Below are 21,638 nucleotides of genomic sequence, written 5' to 3' on the forward strand. Positions count from 1 at the left end.
ATGGATTATTTGGTTTAAAATTCTGTATTAAATAAATAAATAAATAAATAAATAAATAAATAAATAAATAAATAAATAAAATTGATTCTGTATAAGGGCAGCTCAGTGGTTTAGCGCCGCCTTCAGCCCAGGCCGTGAACCTGGAGTCCCGGGATCAAGTCCCACGTCGGGCTCCCGGCAAGGAGCCTGCTTCTCCCTCTGCCTGTGCCTCTGCCTCTCTCTCTGTCTCTCATGAATGAATGAATGAATAAATAAATAAATAAATAAATAAATAAATAAATAAATAAATAAATTTCTAAAAATCTGTATAAAAGTCACCATTTGTGTAATAGATAATCAAAACTGTATCAACCTTTATGAGTTTCCCCTGTCAAATCTTTGGAATACTATGTTCTAAAAAAGACTGGCTATTATTAGGGCAATCTTATTTCCAAGGGGAGAAAAACTGACTAATAGCATTGTTAGTAATGACTTTTTCTTGGCTGGGGGGAGGGGACACAGAGGGGTGGTGGAGATGTGGAAGATTGGAAAGTAGAATTTAAAGATGTTTTATTCAAGTGTTACTGTCTCTCATCACATCCCATTTTCTTACCTGACTGGGACTTTGCCTCACTGGAGTAAAGTCTACTCAGCTCTCCATCCACCACAAAATGATGCGGTTGTCTGTTCTGTAAATTAGGCATTCGGAGATTCAAAGGTCTTTCTCCTAATGAAAAGGAAGAAAAAACCCAATATGAATAATATTAAAAACACACTATTGGTTTTTCTTAAAAATATGTTTTCACAAATTTCCTAAACACTCCTTAGGGAAGGAGTAAGGAAAGGCAACAGGTACCGAAGAATTTAAATAATAGCTAGAGGAATATTTTAAATAATAATTGAGAAGGGAAATGGCAATTCATGCTAGTTCCAAGGTTTTACAATTCTATCAGGACGTTTTTTTAAGAGGGATACGTAAACTAAAGACAGATTTCCAGTAAGTACTCCAATTCTGGCATATGGTAACATCCTCATCCCCTCTGTAAGGCATTCTCTTACTACCAGTGCAATTATTTTACCAAGACATGTCATTAACCACATAATAACAAATATCAAGACAGAGATGGCTTCAAACAATTGCCTAATCCTAAACAGCAAGAACAAAACTTATAGCAAATCCATTAAAACAGAATTAGCACAGATATGGTAAAAATGTTTTACACGCCAAATCATCTCTCTCATGAACCTAAATCTACATACTCAGCTGACTGCCACCCCAAACTGCATTATCCTGGTTTCACGAATTAAAGTCATCCAATCTTTAATTTTGGTTTTGCTTAACTCTTTTAAGTCATAACCGTCAAGGATGACTAGAGAAGTTAAACAAGAGCTCAACTAAACAGTTTCTGTAATATTTTTAAAAAGGAAGAATGCTCTTCTCCTCCAGCACTCTGATCTGCTGATATATTTTATCCAACACTTAGAAAATGCTTGTTAAGATGGTGTTCTCACTTAGAAATCTTTTTTTTTTTTTTTTTGACAATGGCAGCCACTCTCTAGAAAAGTATAACAATAATATGTAAAACATCGGGATGCCTGGATGGCTCAGCGGTTGAATATCTGCCCTAGGCCCAGGGCATGATCCTGGAGTCCTGGGATCGAGTCCCACATCGGGCTGGGCTCCCCACATGGAGCCTGCTTCTCCCTCTGCCTGTGTCTCTGGCTCTCTCTGTGTGTCTCATGAATAAATAAATAAAATCTTAAAATAATAATAATAATAATAATAATATGTAAAACAACAACATTATTTTTTTTTCAAACATGTATCATTACTTGGAACTAGAGGATATACTTCTATATTATATATTGTACATTTTCCTCCATTAGGGTGTAAGCTCCAAGCCACTGATGCATCTTTGGTGCCTAGAAGAGCACCTGGCACACAAGAGATACTATGAGTAAATGATGATGATTTGAGATTTTCTTCATGGGTGAATACAAAAAAAAATGAAAATAGTTTTTTTAAATGATGAAAATATTCATCAATCATAGCTTTCTAAACTTAAGAATTCAAGAGAACAATTTCCAATGTCCCACATAAAATATCTTCATAGGGAATGTAGGCCAATCTAAAGCCTGAAAGCACATAAAATTTCTTCAAGTCTCTTCCATTCCTATAATATATCTCTACAAATCTCTGTATTCTTGTCATAGTGCTTTAGAAGTACTTACTGTACTCTCTTAGAAACCAAATATTATAAACATCATAGAAAAATTTGTTTGTGAAGTCTAAGAAAATACGAAATTGTGATCTTTTTTTTTTTTTTTTTTTTTTTGAAATTGTGATCTTTTAAAAAATGATAAATGTCTCCCATGGAATCAGTTTCTTTGGGGAGAAGGATCTACACTGTTTACACGTCCCATTCCCACTCACCCTTTACAAAATAAGTGTCAACTGTGTATGTCAGCTAATTTAGGGATGAGGTAAAACACAAACATATAAACCAAACTCTGCTAATTAAATCTGCAGGATCAAATTTTTCTTTTGAAAAAGACAATTTAAAAACTAATTTTTATAAAGAATGTATAACAATCTATAAAATATCAGTATTTAAAAATAAGCTAACTTTTGTTTCTCTTTAAAGTGCACATAGTAACTGGCTCTCAAAATGTAGGTCACTCTAAGATATACCTTGTCCATCAGAATTATCAGAAGTCACACCATTAGGGCTGTGCTCTTCTGAGGTTTGCCTGTAAAGTCCTGCAGAGAGTCTTCTCTCAGCATGCTGCAGTCTCTCATAGCCAGCTGGGGTGCAAAGGAACTCCATCTGCTTTGCCATCACCTTTTCAGGCTGCTAGTAAGTAAAGCAAAAATAAAATCAGTAACTAAAACATTCTACATTTTTTTTTAATGGTTTAAAGATGCCTATTTCAGACTCCAGGCAAATATATTTAGTATTCATTAAATTAGTTCACACTTCATGTGGTATACACGTTCCATAAATATGCTTAGATGTCTCTATCATGTTAAAACATAAAATGTTGGAATCTGTGCAAAAGAAAAAAAATCTTCCTGCACATCCTTTAAAGAGAATTCCATTTCAGCTCAAAGGCAAAATAACCTTAGCTTTGTTTCCCCAAGTACTGAGTCCTTTAAAATATTTTTTTTTTAAAAGGAACCTCAGAGCAACAGCAACATCTGCTATAAACTGCTTCTAACACACAGGGTGAGATCTTGGCATTTTTATTTTAGGATTTGGCACTATATCTACTCTGATATGATGACAGTATGTTGGGGGAGGAAAGGTGTAAAATGGCTGTCTAGAAGAACAAGACAAACACACCTCCCACCAAAATTAAACAATGCAAATTATGCAGGAAAAACACCAGTGCCAACAAGACTCTTCCCCTTCATCATGGAATGAAACTGCAGTATTTCCCAACCAATCATAAAAAGACACGCTTAAAATACACAAGTAAATAGAAATTCATCTTTGCATGTGTTTTATAAGTTCTTTCTTTATGTATTGCTTTAAATTACTTTTATATGATGTTCAAAGCAGTGCATTTGTGTTATTTTGCCAAGGACGTTAATAGTCAAAATGCAGATATGAATCACTGCCATGCCACATAGAAGAATAGTATAAGGAAGTAGCTATATAAAATTAGTTACAAAAAAATCTCAATTCACAATAGAAAAAAAACAATAAATGAAAAGTATTAATTCACAGAAGAGGATAAAATCTTATACTATTTTTCTGAATGCACATAAACCAGATCAAAAGGAGCTTGTAACTTCAATTCATTTGAACTTATTACTAATTAATTGATAAAATTTCAGCAAGATTTCCAAGGAGGAAATGTATTTTTCATTGTCTTCAGAAGAAGTAACAAAACTTGGCACTACTGAGTTAGCCAAGAGCAATCACTAGCTGGAAGATCCACAGGCATAAAACCTATGGTGCTTTCTAAAAGGTGGCATTTGCAGAAATGACTTTTTTAAATGTTAATTTCAGCACAGGACAATTAAATAATAGCAAAAAGTGCCTGAAGCTACCTATTAAACGTAACTATTTTTTCTCATACATGAATCAAAATGATTTAGCCATAGCTACAATGTTGATGATTAATGTTTTATTGAGAACTAGTACTACTGTATCCAGAGTTGTATTACACACAGCCATAGTCAACATGGCTATTTTCCTGGTAGCAAATCGCTTCTTTTAAGTTTTCTTAAGTAGAGAATCTTTCTTCCTATAAAACTACAAAGAATAAGTATCACTGTATCAGATTTTACTCATTACGTTATTATTGCTATCTTGTTGATACAGCTGTGGATCAAATGACATTTCAAAAACAACACAAATCCAGTCCTTGGATGCTTAAAATGGACTCTAGCTGAAGAAGTCATTTATTTTTCAATCTACAGATAAATAATATGGAATGTTAACTGGTGGTTTACATTACCTGTGAACCAAGAGCAGCAAGTTCTTCACTCTTAGCTTTAGCTTGCTGGAAGAGTGTTTGCATAGAGTCCTGGAAATCTGGAAATCCATCCTATGGGTCAAAGAATAAGTCCTTTTTTACTTAGAGTTTGTAAATAAAATATCAACAACTCAGAAAACAGGGCAAAGAAAACCACGTTAATCCTACTACCCAAGTAATCATGATTAAGATTTTTTTTTCATGATTAAGATTTTAATGTATAATACTTCTTTTCAGTCTTTTATCTACAATTACCCTATTTCTACAGCTGTAACCTCACAATAATACAAATGAGAAAGATAGTAAGACTTATACATCACTGGAATACAGACTTCACAAGCATTTGTGAATAATAATGGTTATATAACATTTCATATAGCATTTCACCTAGTGGTTCAATTAGTGATAATCACTATATTCAATCAGATGTTTAGATTCTTTTTCTTATTCTTAGATTGAAAAACACTCCAAAAATATTTTCATAGAAATAGCATTTTCCGTAGCTTAGATTACCCAATACAGTCGATTCCTAGAAGTTCAATTACTGCAAAGGGATGAACATTTTTATGAACATTTTTCATTCACTACTTCCCCCAAGGGCCTTTACTAGTTAATCAAACCCTAAGTTTTTCTTGCCAGGACTGGGTGGTGTTGTTTTCTTCATTTTTGCCAATTCATATTTTTGTAATGAGATTCAAAATTTTTAAAACTTTTATATACTGTAGTTATATATATTTATAAATTCTTCTATCATTATAAGCTTCAAAAAGGTATCCTGCTTTAGAGATTTGATACTCAAACCTACCCTCTAATTTTTCTTTCTTTTTTTAAAAGATTTATTTATTTATTTATTTATTTATTTATTTATTTATTTATTTATTTATTTATTTATTTATGATAGACATAGAGAGACAGAAAGAGAGGCAGAGACACAGGCAGAGGGAGAAGCAGGCTCCATGCAGTGAGCCCGACGTGGGACTCGATCCCGGGACTCCAGGATCACTCCCTGGGCCAAAGGCAGGCGCCAAACTGCTGAGACACCCAGGGATCTGCCCCTCTAATTTTTCTAAAGCTTTATTTCATTGTTTGCTTTGTTTTTTAAATTTAACTCTCTAACCACCCATCAGAAATTTATTCTGTTTTATATAATGGGATAAAGAACCAATGAAAATTTTCTTCAAAGTGCTACCCAATAATCCCAACCTGAATTTCTAAAGAATTCTGCTGATGTGTCATTTCTCCTTCAGCATTTCATTGACAGGCAATGGGAACTGAATCAGAATGACCTGCACTCAGGGCACCTGGGTTGGCACAGTTGGTTAAGAAGCTGACTCCTGATTTCAGCTCAGGTCACAAGTTCAAGGTCCTGCAATGAGGCACCATGTCAGGCTCCTTGCTCAGTGGGGAATCTGCTTCAGGATTCTCTCCCTCCCTCCCCCTGTTCACCCTGCACCCCTTTGCTCACACATACACTCTTTCTGAAATAAATAAATCTTGAAGAAAGCTCTGCTTTCCATGTTCCAATTCTATCACTTATTCGCGATATAACACTGGAGGAGTAACTCCACCTTCCAGAACCTTAGCTTCTATCATATAAAAAATAGAGACGGACACTTGGGTGGCTCAGTCAGTTAAGCATCTGCCTTCAGCTCAGGTTATGATCCCAGGGTCCTGGGATGGAGCCCTGCATTGGCTCTCTCCCTCTCTCTGCTACTTGTGCGTGCACTTGCTCTTTCTCTCTCATAAACAAACAAATTAATAAAATCTTTAAAAGAAATACAGATAAGATCACCTATCTGTTAGGGTTGTTGTGAGGAGCAGATGAGACATTGCCTATAGCATGTAATCACTGCTAAGTAAGTGTATCAATACATAGGAAACAGAACGTCTATTAAACAGAACTAACTTGGGGGCACTCTCCCCCTGGACAATACATCAACTTAAATGATTTTCACTGTATACTATATATATATATAGTGTGCCAATCCACCTACTACTTTTTTCCAGCTTTTTTTTTCTCATTTATTGCTCCACGTGAATTTATATCTACAAACATCACAACAGCATGGTTTTAGTAACTTTACTAAAAGCTACTAAAGAACTCCTCACCGAAATGGTCATTGATCTCCAAAATATTTCACCCTTAGTTTCATGAGCTAATTATTTGTAGCAAAGAGTAAATCATTAAAAACCAAAATTCTTATAGTAACATAGCAGAAAGAGATATAATAATAACATAATATCTTATCTTATATGAAATAAGAGATACTGATTCAAAAGTTTTTCTCCATCAGGGTCTTATTTCTCCACTGTAGATCTCGTGTTTTCAAAGATTTCATCTAAAAATTTCATTTCTTAATAATTTGCCATTTTTTAATTCAAAGACATGCAATGAAATAGAGTCAAGGGCAAATAAATTTGACATCTTGAGATAGTTCAGAGAGCTCCATGGTGGGTCAACAGACAATCAGCATTTTTAAAGTAATGAAAATAGTTGCCTTTCCAGGACCCCACAAAAACCAAGGACTCTGGGCTCAGAGGAATGTATGTAATATAATCATTGACTGAGCTAGAATGAACTTTATACAAGTGGATACAATCTAAATCCAAGTCAAAAGTACACTTGTTTCGTCATTCCATTTTCCTCTAAGAACTTATTTAGACCTACAAATCTAACTTTCTCTTTAGCAATCTCTCTTTTGCGTTAAGAGCACCTATCTGTTGGGGTTGTTCAACGAGGGAAATTCAATGAGGGAAGCTAGGAGAAGATCTGGAAAACAAGAGAAGCTATCACTTTCCAGGTGACTACCCCACACCACCAGTTCCAACTATGTTTCTGTATTTTACACATACTATCTCATTTAATGTCTACCACAGCCCTAGATTCCTTTCATTTTACAGCTACAGACACTGGCTTCAAAGCCTCTGCTCAAAGTATAAAATCACAGAGTTACCACATTTATGAAATTCACTGCCGTAAACAGAGGCACATCACATCCTTTACAGCTCTGATTTTCATAAGCTGAACTGATTTAGATTTACAATGAGTTCAAAACTCAATTCTACTACTTACTTACTTTGATACTAGAAAGACTATTTCATCTTTTTGTGTCTACTCAGCTAACTTTAGAACCATTCTAAGAAACCAAAAAATTCATGAAGAACACTTAGCTCAACGACTGGCACATAGATATTACCCCATAGATGTTTGCTACTGATATTTATTAAGTTCCCCTTAAATGCTACCAGATTTTTATTTTTTTACTTTTTAAAATTTAAATTCAATTTGCCAACATATATCATAACACCCAGTGCTCATCCCATCAAGTGCCTCCTCACTGCCTGTCCCCCAGTTACCCCATTCCCCCACCCATCTCTCCTTCAGCAAAATGCTACCAGATTTAATCACAGTAAAATAGCATGCTATGAGTGACTTGCTGCATCTCTATGATACAGGGGGAATAAGATAAACGTTAGGGATATTTACATAGTATAGACATCTTAGAGATTACTTACACGGTATAAGAAATCTTGGGTATTAAACAATAAAATCAGCAATACTATTTTGATAGGAACTGTTTTAGTGGAAAGAACAATGGAAATTTGGAAACACTTGTTTATTCATTAATCAAAAATCCCTCGTTTGCCTAATAAGTTCTAGACTTTGTACTCAATGCTAGGGATTCAATGACTCCTGAGAGAAAAGGACAAAGAGATCCAGAACATAGTGGAGGACACTGTGTCAGGGAAGTCTTCTGAGAGGGCATGATGTCTAGGCTAAGACTTGAAAGAAGAGAACCCTAGGCAAAGACAGAAGCTTATAGAAAAGCCTGGAGGCGGACAGCTGGGTGGCTCAGTGGTTGAGCGTTTGCCTTTGGCTCAGGGCGTGATACTGGGGTCCTGGGATCGAGTCCCACATCGGGCTCCCTGCGTGGAGCCTGCTTCTGCCTCTGCCTGTGTCTCTGCCTCTCTCTCTGTGACTCTCATGAATAAATAAAAAACCTTTAAAAGAAAGAAGAAAGAAAGAAAAAGAAAGAAAGAAAGAAAGAAAGAAAGAAAGAGAAAGAAAGAAAGAAGAAAAGAAAAGAAAAGAAAAGAAAAGAAAAGAAAAAAAGAAAAGAAAGAAAAGAAAAGAAAAGAAAGAAAAGAAAAGAAAAGAAAGAAAAGAAAAAAGAAAGAAAAGAGAAAGAGAGAGAAACAAAGAAAAGAAAAGCCTGGAGGCAAAAAGAACAGGACAACACACTTGGGAAGCCAGACAATATTTAATATAGCTAACAAGGGAATACACTGAGAAAGGAGTGGTGAGAGAAGTTGGATACGCAGGGCCAAATTCTGTAAGGCCTTGAAAGCCATGTTAAGAACTGTAGATTAAAACAAAACAAAACAAAACAAAAAAAACCCAAAAAAACCTGTAGATTTTGTCCTAAAATCAGAGAGAAGCCACTGAAGGTCTCGGGGAAGAAACAAACCAGATCTGCGTTTCTTAAAGCCCAATATGAATGTGAGGGGGACAATATACAGTTCCGGCTTCTCAACATGCCCTGGGTGGAGTGTGCCCAGGCCAGAACCTCCAATATTCCAGTGCTGTTCTAGTCTTGTGTTGAGAACTAGATGTGTGATACCAGGCAGGAAAGTTAACCTCCTTATTTCCGTTGTTCCCAAGTTTTTTTTGTTTTTTGTTTTTAAATTCATGATAGTCACACAGAGAGAGAGAGAGAGGCAGAGACATAGGCAGAGGGAGAAGCAGGCTCCATGCACCGGGAGCCCGACGTGGGATTCGATCCTGGGTCTCCAGGATCGTGCCCTGGGCCAAAGGCAGGCGCCAAACCGCTGCGCCACCCAGGGACCCTGTTCCCAAGTTTTAGATGGAAATGAAACCATCTGCTTTATCCACCCAGTGGAGATTTGTGGGGATTAAATGAAGTAATGCAAATGGTAACTCTTGGCAAAGTACACACTGCTTTACAAACATATGATGGCACCATTGTCCAGATTATTCAACCATGAGAATATGGAAAAGCTGGAAGGGGAGGACTTCAAACTCTACATGTGAAAAATTTTGGGAAATAAGACACTGCTCCTTTGTTAATAAAGAGAAGTAAAAACATGCAATAAGCAATAAACGACAATATCCAAGTAATCAGTGGTCTCTCTGAGACTGGAGTACATTAGTCATTCTGATTTGCTCCCACAGTCTCTGATAGTTCATTATGGGAAACTACAGGACTGAGGAGCTACATTTTCAGGTACCCCAAAATACATGGCTTAGAAACAAGAGTGAGAACATTCCCAAGAAACTGGTCTCTTTCACATGATGTTTGGTGCAGGACTTTTGTTATATGTCTCTCAAGCGTTTTTCTCCAGAACCAGCTGTACCATTGCTATGAGCAATTTATCTTCATGTCATATTCTTGGCTACTGCCATTAATCATAGTGTTCCCATACTGGGGAGACTCTGATTCTGAGCACTGAGAAAATAAAAGACACAGGGTGGGATGCTGTTCATGACCTAATTACTCTCATCCCATTGGTCTCCACCCCCATTCCTCCTCAACCTTGCCACCAAATATCAGCAAGCTACTTTAAAGCCACTGCTTAGCTGTCTTTAAAATGGTTTGTTCCACCAGATGTTCTCAGCCTCACACGTGCATTTTCTTTTTTTTCTTTCTTTCTTTTTTTTTTTTTTACTCACACTTTCTATATGAATAGCAGATTGTAATGCTTCTGTTTTTCTGATCCAGAGGGGAAGAGTCTACATCAAATTAGACCAGCTTTCTTTCAACAAACTTAGTAACAGCGTAGGTGGATGTTCTGACCCTCTTCCCTCCCCCTGCCTCCTCCTTCCACCCCCATCCCACTGGAACTGCTAGCAGATGTTTCCTCTAAGTCTTTCTTCTTCAAGCCCCAATTCTCTGACTTTCTGGTCTCTATTAACAAACCGCGTTTCTTTCATCCAGTTATCTCTGATTGCTTTGCACTCCCAGCCCACACAGGATCAAGAATGCTGTCACCTCCCATCTCTTTGCCTAGTCTTCAGCAATTTCAGTGAACGAAGAAATTCTACAGACGAGATCTGAACACTAACAGCCCATTTAGTCAGCTCCCGTGGCCAGTCCCAAGACAGGTGCTCTTACATATTCTTCCTCTCTTCCAAGATATTACTTACAACACTGGAGGTAATGACAGGATTTGTTCGTACAACACGTTATGTTCTTAATGAAAAAGAAAGGCTATCAACTGAATCCACTTTTAATTAATGTTTTTAAAAGACAAGAGTACCAGGGACTTCGGGTGTTGGTTTTTCATCTCCTTTAACTAGCTGTCAAGTTGTCTTAAATGCATTGTCATAGGTAGAATATAAATAAGTCAAACTAATTTTTCTTGACTCACTCTCTTTCCAACAGTGCTTTTCTTCATCCTAAACTGTCTGTCAAATGGCAATGTCTTAAATTTAAATACATTTTGTAATTTATATTGTTAAATTTTCCACTCAAAACTTAATAATGTTTGGGTATGCCTCCTTGAAATAGAAACTGGTAAATGCCACTCCTTCCCCCCTCTTTAAAGACTACCAATTCTGCACACACTCGGCCTTCTAATCCTAACAGTGCTTTTTACACGGAAGGTGCTTTGTGAATGCTCATCAGCACCCAGGAAGGTAGTATTGCTTTGCAGTTTAGGAGTCAGACCCAGATTTGAAGCCCTGGCTCTGCCACTAGATAGCAATGTGGCAACTTGAGCAAGTTACTGAGACTTTCTTGGTGTTTCTTTGGCTATAAATGGAAATCATAAAGCTTCCACATAAGGATAAACAAGAAGGTTTGTGATAATGAATTTCAAATGCCTAGCAGGGACATGCATTAACAGATTCAATAAAAAAGTTATTTTTCGCAAGTTTCCCAGAGCTAGATTTGAGGTCTGTGAAGAAAAAGCAAGCAATAAACATAATTCATTTCCATTTTAGCTGAAAGTGGATCCATACAAAGGGTTGCATTCCAGGTGGGCAAGCTATTTATCCAGCCGGGACAGGAGAAATACCCCCAAACCTCACTTACTAACATAAAAGGTTGAAAAGGTGCCTTCCTTAGAGGCTTCATTCCAAATGATGGGTTACCCTAAGGCCTTTCCAAGCTAGCAGGCTTCTTCCTCCACGTCTACTGCATTATTCTCAGAATTATAGAAGGTTCAAAATCTCTTGTGGTTTTTAATATCTAATATTCCCTATAGAAAGGAATGCTATTTAAGGACAACAGATTATTCCGAGTACTTCACTACAATCCGTATCCTATATTAAATGATAACAACAAAAACAAAAAAATAGCTAACTATCCTTAAAAGGAAACAGCCTACTACACAATAAGAGGGGAAAAAAAGAACTCACACAAGGATTTTAAAACTTCTACCCAACCTTCCACAAACAGATCAGAAAATCACAGCATTTAGCAAGAAGAAAACATCTTACCAAGCTTGAACAAAATGCTAGTTTTATGAGTGTCCTAATGTACTGGTAATGGCATGCAAGAAAATGTTTCTTTCCCTTACATGTCTATTTTTTATGTGATTTCTATTTTGTCTACTGGATATTACATTTCTTTTTGTTCACTAGAAAAACTAATTTTTTTTGAGATAAAAAAAGTCAGTAACTTGGCATGTGTGTTAATTGGTTATTATCATGGATTTTAGAAAAAGAAAAATGAAAATGAAAGAAAAATTCTCATTAATTTGGGCCTAGTAATTAGTAATCTGCTATAATTTATAATGCATTAAGCTTATCTTTATAGGATTTTCTTTTAATGGAGAATTAGTAATTCAAATGGAATAAGAAACAGGATGTTCAAAGAATTCTAAAATCCTCCTAGTTTTACTTATGAAGTCCTTGGTATCAGTTATAAATTCCGAACAAACTGGTCTCATTGTTCTCTGAATATGTGTAGTTATTTTCTTAGCTCTGTCTCTGCCCATGCTAGTGTATCTCTGTGATGCCCCTCGACCCCACACCTTTACCTTCTGGAACTCTACCCTTCTTTTATCCCCTCAACAGAGCCTCCTTTAATCTCTCCTCTTGCCAGGAATTCTCCCCCCCTCGCTGGGAGCCACATAGAAAGGAGGTATAAACAATGCACTAATACTTGATGAAATGTCATTAAGGGAGTTTACAATCCTACACACCACTCACTACCTGCCTCAGAATCAGCTTCCAGAACCGAATGAGTAGCTCTGGTATCTCGATCTGAATTAGAGTACACCAGAGAACTTAAACAAGGATTGATGCCAATACTGTATATTTTGCAAAGGATTACACTGGCTACATGTGTAGGAACACATATGCATAACACACACATACTCTGAAGATACTGTTGCCCAACCATACATGAGTGCTTTTAAAAAAACAAGCAAAAACAAAACATTTAGAACAAACCAGCAAAAGTAAACTACTGTCCTAAATTCAAAGCTCAAATCCCTATTTATTTCTGGGAAACAAAAATCAAGAATTTAGTGTCTATAAGAGCGTTTAAAGTAGCCTGAGTTGATGAATCACACTTGTCTTATTTAGGAATGGTTAAAACTGTTATTCACAGAAAAAGGAAACAGCGATTATCTTAATTCTTAGTCCAGAACTGTTCAAGTGGCTTTGTGAACGCTAGTAAAACAATAAACTAACCAAATAGAACCATCATTCAATTATCTCTAGTGGAACATATTTAAAGGTGACATCTAATGCTAGTAACCCAACATTCTGAGCTACTAAAAGGAAACTCAAAACGTTATGACTGGATACAAAAAACACTTTGCTTAAATTTCAGATAAGGGCCAATGAGAAGGTCAGAAAGACTTACCAATACAGCCTAACAAGAAAAAAAATGACAGCTCAAACAGGCCATGAGACTCATGATCTCAAATTTCAATGTACAACAGTGATCTCTGAACACAGACAACAAAGGAAACCAGGGCCTAAATGTGACAAGAGTGTGAGTCCAGGTCACACAGAGAGCCAATGGTGGACAGAAAGAGAGGTGGACAGAATTTGTAGGCTAGCAGGTGACTACTTTTCCTGGTCTGTAGGCACATTTTATACCGTCTTTCCTCTAAATCCTTCAATGGCACATGCCTTCTTAGCGGTGTCTATGTTCACCTGCCATCCCTTCAGGGGCAGAGTCACTGGGATCCTCTCTTGTTCATGATCTTGGGATGCAACAGGATGGAAACTACGTCACTAGTTAGATTATCTTCTAATGGCCTTTTGGATAATTTCAGCAAGTTTTTTGCATAATATCTGAGGTTAACCCATCTTAAACATTACAAAGAGCTAACAGTGAGGTTGATTAAAAATAAAAATATAAGCACAATTTTTTAAAGTGTGGCCTTTTTTGGACAAAAGTCTTCTCTTCTTTGAAAACCACTGCTTTAGGCTAAAGTTTTCAAGAAGTCAAAGATGCTTCATCATAGCCATTGATTATTTCACCCAACAGATTTTATTAAGTGCCTATTAAGTACAAGGCACTATTATCAAATCTGACTATAAAGTAGTGGACAGGTAAGAGCTGGAGTCTTATCTAATGGGGCAGACTTATAATAAAAACAAATATATATAATTTCAGATACCAGTTAAGTACTATGAAAACACAACAAACCAGGAGAATGAGCCTAAAGCTGATTTTGAGGTAAGGGTGCCCTTTTACAAAGAGAGGCGTGGAAGTCAAGGAAACTCTCGGCTATGAGCTGAAGCCATGGGAAGATCTAGGCAGGGCAACAAACAGTAAGCGCTGAGGCACAAATGAGTGTGGCATATTCCAGCAACAGAAAGTGGGTCAGTGTAGCTGAGACACAGTAAGAAGGGGGAAGTGTGGTAGGAGATGAGGTTAGAGATACAAGGTTAGAGTCCAATCATGTTAGGTCTTAGATGTCTTGGGGAAAAGTGTAGATTTTACACTAGGTATAGTAGTAAGCCATTGGAAAGATTTAAGTGAGAAAGGGATTTATGTTTTTAAAAGAGCATTGTGACTTCGGTATGACTGAAAGATTAGTCCACACAGACGCTTCATTAAAATGAGAAGAGTTTAGGATAGTCAAACATAGCTTATTTGCTCTAACTTGAAATTAAATAACAGATGACTAAGAGAGTAATAAGGACCTTCATCCCCTTGCCCAAGAAAAAAAAGGAAGGAGCTGTCAAACTTCAAATTTCTACACTGCTTGCTGCAGACTGGCCTTTTAAAAAAACGTTCAATCCAAATTAAGGAACAGTACTTCTGAAACCATTCTACAGTTCTGACAGCCCTAAGAAAAGCACTTTTTTTGTTGTTGCTCAACTCCCACTTTACCTCTTGGAGGCCTACAATCAGGACAGCCTCAGGGCACCTGGGTGGCTCTGCTGGTTTAGCATCTGACTCCTGATTTCAGCTCGGGTCATGATCTCAGTGTCCTGGGATCAAGCCCAAGTCCAAGCTTGGGGTCCCAGCTCAGTGGAGAGTCTTCTTGCCTCCCTTCCCCTCCGCCCTCTAGCTCCTCTAAATGTATTTGATGACTAATGATATAAGATCATAAAACAAATCATTTAACCAGCAAAATCTTAAATCTGTAAGAAAAACCTATTGACAAATCAACCTGTGATAAACTGACTGGACATCAATCTCATTACTGTTTCCTTCTAAGAATTTCTTTAGTATCCTACTTCAAATTAGATACCCCAAGGCAACACAATTCTATATTGTTTTAAAGATTCCACAATTCACCTTTTTCATTTGTTTATGGAACATCCTTTTCCAGTTTGAACTAGTAAGTAAATATTATTAGCATAAGAAAATAGGGGGATCCCTGGGTGGTACAGCGGTTTGGCGCCTGCCTTTGGCCCAGGGCGCGATCCTGGAGACCCGGGATCGAATCCCACGTCGGGCTCCCAGTGCATGGAGCCTGCTTCTCCCTCTGCCTGTATCTCTGCCTCTCTCTCTCTGTGACTATCATAAATAAATAAAAAATTAAAAAAAAAAAAAAAAAAGAAAATATAATGCATAATCTTACCTCCACTTTAATTCTTTTTGGGGACAATTCATCTCTTTCTCCACATTTTGACCTGGATGGAATGGGAAAAGAGAAAAACTTGAGAAGGTAACAAGTCTTATTCTAAAGACATCTCAATCTATAAACTTCCACCCATATAGCCCTGAAACCCTCATACCAGAAAGTAAGACATTCATAATGAACACTGACATAACAAAAGAGACTTTTCATTATTTCTACTTAACATTAAGGAAATATGCAGACACAATTAAACATTTTAAAAGACCTACTATCTAAGAATTCCCTACAAAGAAAATACTCAATAAACATGCAGTGATGATCACATAATGAAAAAGGAAAAAAAAATCAAGGAGGATTGTATTGCATGATTATCTTTTTATGGATCAGTAGGAACACTTCAGAATAAAATGACCAAAGTGGCCATTTAAGATGAATGCTTAGGGTTATGTAAGATTATGTGTGTGTGTGTGTGTGTATACATATTTTTAAAGATTTTATTTATTTATTCATGAGACACACAGAGAGAGAGGCAGAGACACAGGCAGAGGGAGAAGCAGGCTCCCTGCAGGGAGCCCGATGTGGGACTTGATCCTGGGACCCCGGGATTACACCCTGAGCTGAAGGCAGATGCTCAACCGCTGAGCCACCCGGGCATCCCAGGGCTATGTAGGATTAAAATGCATTTTGTCTGCCTAGTGAAAGTACAGATCCACTTTCCCTTGACCTAGAGATCCCTCTGCTGGGACTCTATCCCAAAGATACCTACAGATATATGAAATACTACTGCCAATTAAACTGTAATAAGCTATCAATTATAAGTTATCCCTCAAAAGATGTTAAAATGTCAAAAAAAGTACATTTCAGAATCAACACAATACGTATGGTGTTATTTATTATGGTGCTATTTATAATGATAAAAGACTAGAAATAACTCAAGTATCCACCAACAGAAGACTGGTTAAATAAACCATGCTGGGGGCACCTGGTGGCTCAGTTTGTTAAGCATCTGCCTTCAGCTCAGGTCATGATCCCAGGGTTCTGGGATCGAGCCTCACATGGGGAATCCCTGTTTCTCTCCCTTGCCTCTGCCCCTCCCCCTGCTCATGCTTGCTCCCTCTCTCAAATAAATAATATTTTTTAAAAAATCATAATAATCCACACAGTACAATACCATGCAGCTGTAAAAAATAGTGAGCAAGGTGTGTATGTATCTCTCTATGACGAGATCTCCAAGATAAGTTAAAAGCAAAATACAGAATAAGTGCATACATACTACCTATTGTTTTTTGGAAAAAAGGTAAAAATGAGAAAACATATTTTTATCTGCAAATGTATAAACATACATTGGAAAGATGAAAAAGAAACTAGTAAAACTATTTACATTGAGGAGAAGAAGTTAAAAAGAGACCAGAAGAGGAATGTAACTTTTTATATTATGTATTCACAGAGCTTTGGCTTCTAAATTATGTAAACACGTTATTACATATTTAAAAATATACTTAACTTAAAAAGTACATAAATGTAAATACTACAAGAAACAGCTAAAAATTGTTGAAAGCAGTTGCCTCTGGGGTGTGGTATTCAGAAGGGGAAAAGGGTGGAGTGGGGAAACTGCTGAGTTTCATTATAAGCTCTGTGTACTCTATGTCTCCTTAAATCATGTATATGTATAACTTTGATTAGATTATTTAAAGAAACCAGTCAGAAAATGTGTAATAGAGTGAAAAAAATTAAAAAAATCACTTCATCAGCTCCTGATTACCTAACTTAAAAAAATATTATAAATAATTCCATAATATTGCTGTATATTCTGAGCCTGTTCATTTAATCTGCATATTTTTACTTTGTGGCAGTTTGTAAATATGTGGACCCTTTAGGCAGGGTGGCCCAGGAAGCTGCTATGAGTTAGGGGAAATCATGATGATAGCAAAGGCCTCAACAGTGGCTTTCCAAACTTCAATAGGAACAGAATAATTTGGGACACTTGTGAAAATTTGGATTGCAAGACTCCGTCCCCAGAAATTGCGAGTTATTAGGGCTGGGGAGGGTACTCAGGATGTGTCTTTTCAACACACATTCAATGACTCTAATGCAAAGGGTCATCTGCATCTTCTCGGAGAAGCAGTGGGACACACAACTGACAACAAACTAGAAATCAGGGTCCATGTGGAAGAAGAGAACAAAATCAAAATAGTAATACACAATTTGGCTTAGGATTTAAGTGAAGATGAGATGAGGAATAAAATGTATTTATAGTAAACTTTAAAATCACCACTGCTTTTCAACATGTAGGTTTTTTACTTCAAATATTCCATATTCCACTTCCATATTTCAAACACATGTCCATAGTCCATGTAATCTGGCATCTTCCAATTTTCCCTTAAACACGGGTCAATGGAGTCTTTTCATCTATTGAACTAACTTCATTAGATTGCAAACAACTTGCAAAAGGAACCACTTTGCTTCCTCAAAGAGTTCAACAAGTTCATATAGTTAGTGGGTATACAAATAAATCTATACATGCTGACTAACTAAATCCCATCATCACACTCAAAACCAAAGCTTCTGTGTGAGAAGAAGGTTTACAACCACCACCAGAACAATGCTGTAGTGCTAGGGAACTGTCTTTCAAAAGAAAGAAAAGAAAATTAAACAAAACAACAAAAACCACATTAGCAATGTTTTGAAAAGTCCCTTCACTCTTTAAAATTTTACAGAACCATCATCAATCACATCACACTTCTACTTTTGAAAAATGCTTATTATATTCTAACAGTGGGTAGTGTTGTAAGTTCTACTTCTATCAAGCGATACTGTCAGTTACACACTTACTTGGTGGTTCTGTAGGTATATTTGTAGGTGACTTCTCGAGAAATCTGCCTCGCCAGGGCAAACAGTTCATCTCTTCTTGTCAGCAGGGCATTATCCTTCACACAGAGCTGAGCAGCCGCTTCATTAACAGTGAGCTGTGTATCCAAAACAAAATTTAAAGCTTATAAACATCTTTATTTCATCAATATGAAAAACATTTCACTTAAGGATATAAAAATGTCACATAATTATAGAATGGGATCATAGTTTATGAAAATCAGGGTGTGTCTTTCTTTATTCCTTATTAGTCCTGATGCCTAATTTCAGAAGAAAAATCACATCGCCTACCATCTCTCAGAACTCAAATTAACCAAAATAGTCATCTTGGTTTTATTTATATGCTTAATTTATTTTTGTTTAGGTATGAGTTTATTGAAAATAAGCAAAATAAAAATAAAGTAAAAAATGTTCTGTATCTGTTTTATGAAAAGTCAAAGATTTGGTATGTTTGTTGGTAATACTTCCCTAACTAAAAGTGAGTACACATGGTCTGACAGATACTTTTTTTTCAAGGTGAACTGACTTGAAAATTCATAGGAAGGAATAAAAATTTGATGATTTGAGTTAAATATCAAATTAGATTTAAAAAAGGGGGTTATTGTAAAATAGAACTATAAAGGAAAATCAAAGTCTTGGAGTCACTAATTCTTTAAATTTCATCTAATTCCACTCTTTTATTTAAGTATTAAATAATGGAATAGAGTTGCTACTTGACAGAGCACCTTGTACTGGAATTCAAAATAGCAAATGTTATCTGATATTCAAAATCTGAATTGTTTAATAAATCAGAAAAGGTTTTTTTCACATAATTTTGCCAATTTAAATAGATGTAGGGAATTGCCATTGTTTTTTTAAAAATAAGAAACATACTCGTTCTAGGCATGATTAACAGCAAAAAGAGAAAGGGATTTGATGGCAGACAGAGCTGAGGGGAGTCTTCCTCCATCATTTACCATCTGTGTGACTCTGGCATGTAAAAACTTCTGAGCCTCAGTGTTCTCAGAGGCAAAAATAGGATAACAAAACGGGAACTACCTCAAGGGACTAACAAGAAATAAATGAAGAGACACACCTGGCACAAAGTTGTTCTTCAGTATTAGTTATTTTCCTTTCATAAAAAAAACAAGTATTTACTTTCTCCCTACCCAGGCATCCCACATGGTTCTCAAAAATGTTCTGTATTTAAAATTTTCAGAAGTACAGAGAAGCAAAAAAAGCAAAGAAATGCAGAATGCAAGCCTTCCATCTGTTAATATTTTTAATGTATATTATTCGAATATCTCTATGTACATAGAAACATACATGTGAATATAGTTTGCAATTCCCTTTTTTACTTATGTATGCTGTATTTTTTACTTTTATCATGTGTTAAGGTAGAAACTTGGCTTGTGTGCATCAGTATCCGACATGGGTTGCTCAATAAATATTTGTTGACTGAAATATGAGTTTAAATATTCTTTACACTACCATTTTTACCATCTAGATATAATAGTTCATTGTAGGAAAGAGTAATATATTATTTAAATCAACCTCACTCTGAACATTAAAACTGCCCTCATTTATCATGTGCTACAAAGAAAGCTGCAAAGAACATTCTTAACTGTGTCTTTGCACACATATTGAATTATTTTCTTGGAATAAACTAAGAATAGACTTGTTAGGTCACAGAACACACTAACTTATAAAAGATTCATGTATTTCACCAAGTTACTCTCCAGGAAAATTGCTCCGAATCATAACACTACCAACAATTATATGAAGATCCATTATCCAGAATCAAGCAACACTGATTATTTTATCTTAAAAGCTTTAGAAATCTTATGTATTTTCAGTAATATCTGGTTATAATTTATATTTCCTTGACTATAAAACTCAACCTTTTTCTTATATTTTTAAATTATTTTAAAATCTGCTTGTTCATGGCAGTTGCCTGTTTCTTCTATTGCACCATTTTGTTTCTTATGGACTTTATGAATTCTTTATGCATTAGGAGCACTAACTCTATATATGCAGCAGTTTTCTTTTTCATAGTTTATCATTAGTCTTACAGTTTTTGTCTTGGGTGCCATGCACAGAAACTCCCTTCTCACCCTAATAAAATATAAAGGTTCTCCTCTAATTTATCCTAATAGTTTTATTTTTTCCACTTAACTACTGAAACCATTTAAAATGTATTATATGATATCATCATATATCTAACATCCCCCTTTTCAGATTTCTACCTGTAATTTATAGTGGCTAATTCTCAAATAATCTTGCTACAGACAAGGTTAAAATAAACCCAGGGCTTCTATTTTAAACCCACAACTGAATATGAAAGCATAAGAGGAACAATGTATTTTCAGTCCTCTCTCCTTTTCCTAAAGAATCATCAATAGATCAATCTCTAAGTGCTTTTTTTTTTTTTTTTTTTTTTTTTATGATAGAGAGAGAGAGAGAGAGGCAGAGACATAGGCAGAGGGAGAAGCAGGCTCCATGCACCGGGAGCCCGACGTGGGATTCGATCCCGGGTCTCCAGGATCGTGCCCTGTGTCAAAGGCAGGCGCCAAACCGCTGCGCCACCCAGGGATCCCAATCTCTAAGTGCTTTTGAAAGGCACAATGTTACTGGAGCTAAAAGTGAAATGTATTTATTTATTTATTTTTTAAGATTTATTTATTTATTAGAGACAGAGAGACAGAGACACAGGCAGAGGGAGAAGCAGGCTCCATGCGGGGAGCCCGACGTGGGTCTCGATCCCGGGACTCCAGGATCACGCCCTGGGCTGAAGGCCGCGATAAGCCGCTAAACCACCGGGGCTGCCCTGAAATGTACTTTAAAGAATGATTTTCTAAATAAATTTCAATTTCAGCTTAACAGTAGCTACAATGACCTTGAAGACCTTCTCAAGCACCTTTTTATGTAGCCTTTTCTTTCTTGTACTCATACCCTAAAATTAGCATGGAGAACTTCAGATTGTCAGTAAGGTATTTTAACGGACATTTCAGAGGTGTTCCCTTTTGCACAACCACAGAAAAGACTCAACGTAAACCGAAAAATAGTGTTCTAGTATTCCTTCCATCATCCTACCAGAAACCCAAAACACAGCCTTTGTTACTGTATTCAGGCTTCCAAACATCAAAAAAGTAGACTAAGCTCTCCAAGCCCTTAGGGAAACTTCTGGTATTAAAACTGAGGCTGCAAAAATAACTATAGCTCACCCCAAGTTGCAATAAGCAGCTGACTTATCAGGGTTCTCCCTCAAAAATGTGTTTTCTGTATTTCATGCTCCAAATTGTTAAAAA

The 21,638-nt window shown here is 36.3% G+C and overlaps 1 protein-coding gene across 2 annotated transcripts in view; it reads right to left on the minus strand.

The window, feature by feature from the left end:
• The window catches only part of NAB1 (NGFI-A binding protein 1), a 45,870-nt gene that overhangs the window by 3,954 nt on the left and 20,278 nt on the right, over nucleotides 1-21,638 (minus strand). The window contains exons 3-7 of one of the 2 annotated variants that reach the window (XM_077885270.1): nucleotides 18,316-18,449; nucleotides 15,484-15,535; nucleotides 4,447-4,536; nucleotides 2,672-2,831; nucleotides 593-706 (exon numbers count right to left, since the gene is read on the minus strand). In XM_077885270.1, the coding sequence (XP_077741396.1) occupies nucleotides 593-706; nucleotides 2,672-2,831; nucleotides 4,447-4,536; nucleotides 15,484-15,535; nucleotides 18,316-18,449 (550 nt within the window). Of the gene's footprint in view, nucleotides 1-592; nucleotides 707-2,671; nucleotides 2,835-4,446; nucleotides 4,537-15,483; nucleotides 15,536-18,315; nucleotides 18,450-21,638 lie in introns of both variants that reach the window. The other variant, XM_077885269.1, reaches the window with a different exon arrangement.

This window comes from Canis aureus, chromosome 36, assembly GCF_053574225.1.
Source record: "Canis aureus isolate CA01 chromosome 36, VMU_Caureus_v.1.0, whole genome shotgun sequence".
Classification (NCBI taxonomy): Eukaryota; Metazoa; Chordata; class Mammalia; order Carnivora; family Canidae; genus Canis; species Canis aureus.